Source organism: Morone saxatilis, unplaced genomic scaffold (genome assembly GCF_004916995.1).
Source record: "Morone saxatilis isolate NCDOM2014 unplaced genomic scaffold, NCSU_SB_2.0 Contig0, whole genome shotgun sequence".
NCBI lineage: Eukaryota > Metazoa > Chordata > Actinopteri > Moronidae > Morone > Morone saxatilis.
In genome coordinates this window covers 19,452,798-19,460,210 of record NW_023339650.1, presented here as the reverse complement: position 1 = coordinate 19,460,210, position 7,413 = coordinate 19,452,798, and the positions used below count along the sequence as shown (strand labels likewise).

At 37.1% G+C, this 7,413-nt stretch overlaps 1 protein-coding gene across 1 annotated transcript; it reads right to left on the bottom strand.

Moving 5' to 3' along the window:
* Window positions 1-608: 608 nt before the first annotated feature.
* Window positions 609-6,538, bottom strand: LOC118324781. The gene is made up of 6 exons (XM_035657250.1): window positions 6,496-6,538; window positions 4,870-5,100; window positions 3,482-3,775; window positions 3,238-3,353; window positions 2,666-2,703; window positions 609-2,212 (listed from the first exon to the last, which is right to left on the bottom strand). The coding sequence occupies exons 1-6, from the start codon at window positions 6,536-6,538 to the stop codon at window positions 2,137-2,139; spliced, it is 798 nt and encodes a 265-aa protein (XP_035513143.1). The 3' UTR covers window positions 609-2,136.
* Between the last annotated feature and the right edge of the window lie 875 nt (window positions 6,539-7,413).

Below are 7,413 nucleotides of genomic sequence, written 5' to 3'. Positions count from 1 at the left end.
AAACAGTAGCAGCAGCAGTTGCACATGGGCAATAGATTGCACAGTGAATATGGAATGGTATTGCACAGTAATTATTGCACATTGAGGAGACTCTGCAGTGCAACCATTTCTGCTGTGTGAAAATTTCCAGACAGTGGAGATATTTCAGTCGAGGTGGCGGACCGACTGACTGACACTATCTCTAGAGCTGTGGGGATACCGCGGCTAAAAATACCATTGCCAAGGTAAACATTTGTGATAAATATCAGAAGCACACGATGTAGCTGTGGAGACTCACCTTTGACTGCTACATGAGGACGAGAGAAAGTGAAACAGGAGCGTTTATTGGAAACGAACACACCTTTACTGTAAGGGATGAGTCACCGGTTGTGATCTCAAGTGCAGTCTATGTGTGGAAAGATTTCTAGAATATCAAACTCAACCCTGCTGAAGTACAAGAAATGAAAGTACTCCTGCAGTAATGAGCAGTGTTGGACTAGTTGCTAACAGTAATTAGCTACACTGCTAGTTATATTACTTTTCTTCGTACTGCGTCTTTTTCTCCCCAAAATTCACACTTAAGACTATTTACATAAGTTTTTTATGTTAAAATAAAACTAATGTGAATATTTCCATCTTACAAACCTTTATTAGTTAACCTTAATAGCAGCTTTCGAATCTTCCCAACAATTCAAAGCACTTTAATGCTACATGAATCCATTCACACACATTGATGTCAAAGTAATATCTTGCTCAAGGACACTTCAACACGCAGCAGGAGGAGCCAGGGATCAAACCCCCAACCTTCAGATTAGTGGACAACTTGCTTAACCTCCTGAGCCACAGCTGCACAACAAATAAAAGGTTTAAAATATAAGTGATAACTATAATATTTCTGCCTGTTGTAGTAATCAGGTGGGTAGAAGTGTCAAATAGACCATTTCCAAAAGTGTGGGCTTCTCTCTCACAATGTGGTATTTTTATATAACACAGTTAATGTTTAAATACCTCATAGCTGATAACTGATAACATTGTTTCTTTTGTTTGAGGAACTTTTGCTCAACAAACACAAAACATAACATGGAGATTCAATAAATACATTTTTATAAGATAAAACTTTATATTTCAAAACCAAAAAAAACCCCACAAAGAAAAGTTTGATTTCACACTGTTGATAACCAAAAAGTACAAATACACACATAAATACACTTAACTTCTACTATATAAACTGAATTTGTGCTTTCATTTCATTATTTAATCAGTTAGTTTTCGGTTTATTTTCATACAGGACGAACTTGTAGTATCAAAAATAAACATTTTAACAATCAAATTATTTCTGATTACATTCATTATTATTAAGCCATTATATTGCACCAGGACACACAAAGCCTTCATAAAAGAGACATAACAACAGTCAGAACCACATAATGTCTTCACAGAATCACAGTAGTGCATTAAATCAAATCACCTGTTAAAGCGCTATTGTGCGCATTTGTAGTGATAGCAATAAACCTTGGGGACTCTAAAATAGTTTGAACATAAGAAAAATGACACATTGATTATCTGTCTCATGCACTCCTGTGTAGTGGCAGTTTCAGCAAAAATAACAATACGTTATTTTAGTCTTTTCTATTTACAAAAGTTACATGCCTTTAATACTTTACTAACCTTCATTATAGTCATTATAGAACAGTTAATGATTTCTGTACATGTGGGCACTGAGGTGTGTAAAAAAAACAATGAACCTCATCGATTCCACTTACTCACCTTTTTTATAGTCCAACCAGAATACTAGAATACATCCTCATCTCACATGAGTCACTTGAGTGTCTGGAGGTTTTATTTGAATTACTTCTTCTTTCCCATTTCAGGGAAGAGGAGGAACAGCATGCTGTACTTCATCAGCCAAACAAGAAGCTTATTGTAGCAGTAACAGTGCAAAGTGTCCTTATCCTTCATTTATCAGTCCGGATAAAAATGTTCTCTCACGTTCCCACTGAAACTTTAGTGGAGCCAAACTTCACATTGGCTCATCTGTTTTTTGTTTTTTTTTTATAGTTTCCAGGGAACTTTTTTACACATCAGTGTAATCCTTCAATCCTTCAAGTAGGTAGAGGTACGACGATGTCTTTAACTCTGTTTGTTTATGTATCAGAGTCAGACTTTATCTTCACCAGAGCTGTTTGCTGTAGTACCGTTGGGTATCATTTTACTTCCTTCACCATCTCTAGCCCTGCAAACGCAATGAACAGAATTCAGTTCTGAAACACGTCAAGCTCAAACTCCAGATTAATTCTTGTTCACAATAAAAAACGTCTGCAGACAATAAACAAACTCACACAGCAAACACAAGGACATTTTTTGGTCAGATTCGACTGTTTTATCCCTATTTTAACGAGTCACTTTAATATTTTTCATATCACACAATACTACTGTGTATGCTGTAGGGCATCTTTCTAGCTGAGACAGCAGTTAATTGCAAGCCAGAGTTAAACTTTCAACCAAGAAGATTGATCCATAGGTAATTAATTAAATGGATTACAGCAGGCAGTGCCCAGCAAAATGATTACAAATGTAAACGAGAGTTGACAACAATAAATTTGTCAGTAATCAAATGAAAACAGTGCTGTCCTTTAGTGCATAAGCGCTATTGTTATTTTAAATGCAGAATATACAGGATACTTACGTCGAGCCGGTCTTATTATCAGAGCTACTTCTTCCTGTCTGAGTCCAAAAGACATAATCATTATTACAAACAACTCACAAAATGTTAGATAATGATACATTATTATTACTATTAATATTATTTGTAGCAACTTCAGGAAAAAACAAACTAAAAAAGCAGCTGAGAGGTCAGGACTGATATTTGTGACGTGTAATCCTAGAGGTGCTTTGGGGTACTGCAGGAGGCACTTGAGACTTTTTCTTTTGTTAATTAAAAAAATATCAGTCATCCATAATTCCTAAAATGATTAAACTATAATAAGTACAATAAAAATGTAAATGTAAGTTCGATAAACCACATTTCATATTCAACTTTCCCATTTTCCAAAGTGATCTGTAACTGCATTAAACTCTCGGCTGCCCTTAAACTTAAATATGGAAAGGAGTTTGGAGAACACTGCTCTATATCCATGTGACCCAAATTACAATAATCAAACAGAAGAAAATCAGAAATCACAAACATTAATAACAAATATCAAACAATATTAACCCATCATAAACCTTATATTATAAAATGAATTAATTATTATTTACCTTTATACACTTTTTATAAATGTATTTTCTTTTGCAGAAAGTTGCAGCGGCAACCACAATTATTCCAATTAATCCAAATACTCCACCCACAATGCCTGCAGCATTTATGTCAGGGTCTGAAATAGAAAACAAAAATTCTGTTAATTTATTTTCCACCAGCAAAACTTATGCAATGACAACTACTGCAGCATCGAGGTGTAATATGATCCTTTATATGAACCAGGTAATCACAGCTCTCTCTTACCTTTACTTTCCTCTATCTTCAGAAAGATGCTTTCTACGTTTGTCTCCTCCTCATTTCTGAACTCACAGGTGTAAGTTCCCTGCTGCTCTGGAGTTAGGGCTGTTAGCGTGAGGCTGCCTGACTCAGAGACAGCCTTCACCTGCTGCCTCCACTCCTCCGACACTTTGTAGGGGACATTGGCTCCGGTTTGGGTCACGATAATCTGACTGTGGTTGAATCTCCAGATGAAGACTGTTGGAGGTGCCTTTGAGGAAGGGCAGTTGATTGTTGTTTCAGCGGCCGAAGTCTTATTAACTGAAATGATAAAACACAAAAATGGTGTGTGTCAGTGTGTTTTATTTTTTAAAGGGGGGGACTATTGATCAGAGATGAGTTTTCTGATATTTTTTAGCAACTTTTTATATAATTCTCTGCCTGTATTATGTATTTTATTAATTTCTAACAATCATACAGACTTAATAGGCTACTTTTTATATACTTTTTATTTATATATAACTTGAATTCAGCTCTTCAGAGTTTACATCTTAAATAACATATTTACATTTCATATAAACTGTGTATATTTTATGTGTATAAGTTTTCTTACACCCCCTTAAAATCAAGAAGACCTTGCGACCTCCCCGTGAAGCTTTGGCGACCTCTAGTATGGGTCCTGACCCCCAGATTGAGAACCACTAATTTAATTGACTAGAAGTTAGCACAATGAGATTATTTATTATTATTCTGTTTATAGGTTTCACTCTGTTAACACAGTTATGGAATAACTGCAATACAAAATACAGGTCGATGGCCTGATGGGCATCAATTCAGGGGTCTTTGACACCATAAAGGTTAAGAACAACTGGTTTAAAGAATATTATAGACAACACTGACAGAAGGGGGCGGTAAAGTGAGCCACTTGCAGGAGAAAACCTCCCTGACATTATTATATCTGACAGTGTTACTGCATAAAACCATCTCTAATGCATAGTTTTAGGAATAAAACTTATTTTCCACTCTTGCAACATGTTCAACTAAACAACCCCTCTGCCCCTGCACGCTCTCTGATTCAGAGGAGGGAAATCACCAGCTGTTTATTTTTAACAGGACCTCGAGGCTCAAGAGCAGATTAACAGCACCAAGCCACTGCCCCATGTCTGTTTATATTTGCCCTCAGTGCTTTTCTTATTCCTTTATTTTATTCATTGCATTAATTTTTTTTCATTTTGCTCATTGAATATCAGCACCAGGCTGAGACACACAGAAAGAATTTCATTGCACTGACAAGTTGTTTATTACTGCACAATAAAGCCTTTGACCATCTTTATGATATGAGGACTATGGAGTTTTGGCACAATGAAGGCAGCACTGATTCACCACATAGAGCAGGTCTTCTTATTAACACTTACGTTGTTTAAACAAAGTGGCTGTTCTTCTGTGTTCGCTGCTGCTGACGGTGCAGCTATAGGTCACATCAGTCCCACTGTCTGAAAGTATCAGAGAGCCGTTGATGTTGTAGAGCTGCTGTTCAGTCTTCTGGACTGTAGTTGTGTTCTTGAAGGTCACACTGGACGGAGGGCTGGTGGACCAGGTGAGCTCAGGCTTAGGGTACGATCCCCTCTGAGCTGACAGGTGAAACACTAGTTTCAACCCTTACTGATAATGAAATCAACTTCAGCAACCGGTCAGCTGTTAAAAAACAAAGATTCACTTTATTGGAATTGGCTTTATTGGTGTTTTTTATGCAGTTCACCTCCAATAATATCACTTGTTAATCAAACACTGTGGGCGGTGCTTTCTAGTGATTAATAATTTGTTCTCTGACTATTAATCCTTTCCTTCATAGACAAAGCTCATGGATTCTCTGGATGAACCTCGTCCATCCAAATGACTCTATTCCGCAAAAAGCAATTTACTACTGAATGCAACGTCGCAATAATACATGTAAGACTTATGAATCATTTAATCCATCATAATATTTTAATATCGCTTATTCATCGAGAGTATTCCATTACTTCTCGGGTAAACTACAAGCCAAACTACTGGTTACAAAATGTGGCAGAATATCTTATCTAGTGCTCAATGTATCACAAGTTTCTTTCACAACAAACAGCAGAAATGCAACACTTAATCAACGTGCTCTTTCTTAGCTTTTTCTTTGTACTTTTCCAAAAGGCTGCCAATTTGTGTTTTAAACAACATATGAAATGTGTCCATCAAAAGTCACTGCCATAACTCAACCAGAAATCATCAAAACTCTTCTCTTCCAAACCTCCCAGACTCAAGGCCTTCACCAAAATCAAGGAATCCATGTGGTATTTTCAGCCAACACTCTGGTTTCTCACAAGGTCTGTCCTTTATCCTCCTGAATGACCTTGCTCACACACAAAATGAATACACTAGTATTCAGTCTGCATCCCTCATGTTATCCAACCATGCTTGATACTGAGAAGGTCTATGCAACAAACGACAAACACAAAAAGCACAACTGAGAACATAAGTAAATTCCCACCAACTTGACAATATTCAAAGCCTGCAAGGTCCAACTTTAAAAACATATTCATACTTGTACCATATGCTGCTGTAACCTGCTGTTTCCTGCAGAGTCTGCAGTCTTATGCACTTAAGTGTGCGTTCACCCCCACGTTATCACACGAGTAAAAAAGTAAAAGCCATCTCATATTCCAAATACCACACTTTTTTGGTTTTTTGTTTTGGCACACTGAAGCTTCAAGAGGAAAAATGAAAAGTATTATTCAACTTTACCAATGTAATAAAAACATTGTAAAAGTGACATAATACAAGACTGTTAAAAAAAAGCTCCCCATAAGCAGTATAAACTGCACCTGCAATACAATTATGAGGTTTTCTGTATATGATGAATTTCATACCTTCCACATTTAAGCAAGATCAACTAAATGTCTCCTGAATTGCCAGTGATGGTGTGATGTACAAAGCAACTTGTAAGATCTGCCTCATCTGAACCTTAACACGAGTTGTGAGCTTGAGCGAAGGCGTTCAATCCTATTGGAGACTCTGGTCCTTGACAGTGATCGTCCGGCTCTCATGAAGAGCCATCCTGGCGTGCACAAGCTGGCTACTTTGTTGTGGTAGAAATAGCCGAGTGGACAGGTATGTTCCTGCCCACCATAAAATACCAGTGGAATGACTAAACTAAACTTCATCACTCGGGACTATAAAAGCATGCAACTTTAAAGATATGCAGCTCTGCTTTAAAAAACAGACTTGTCAGCATCTGTAAAAAAAAGGTAAGAAACAATCCATCAAGGAAAAGTGACCATTATAAATCAAATCACAAAAATAGAACAGGATTAAGTGATAGTAAAAGTGATAGTGACTTATAAGTATAACAGCTAATAAAAACACGTCTGCTAACAAACTAGAATTATCCCAGTTGATATAAACAATTAATTCATTGTTTATGTTTGTTTGTTTGACATACTTCACCTTACCAATGTTATGATGACTGTTATTTTTACAGACATTCTACACATCCAAGCAGCGTGGAACATTATTGATTAAACTGTGGGTTGTGTCAAGTTCCAATATTCGATCACCTTTTTATCTCTGATTTGTTTCTAACCAATTCCTTAAGAAGACATGACAAGACCGTAACATTGTGACCCTGAGGTGACGTGAATAACACTAATTATCGCTGGTGATCGAGCTTCCTGTCAGATGGGGTGGTTTAATTAAGCAACATTATATGTCCTCAGAAGTGATCTAGATATACGAAGCACGAGAAGAAAATGGGCAGCGGAGGGGAATTCTGAAGCGACGATCATCCCAAGGGCACAATTGTTGATGCTAGAAACGACTGGGTCAGAAGCATCTCAAACCTGCAGCTCTATGTGGGGTGTCCCAGTCTGAGCAGGTACAGTATCTATCTAAGCTGTGTCCACAAGGCAGGAAAAATAACCAGAGAAAGGGGT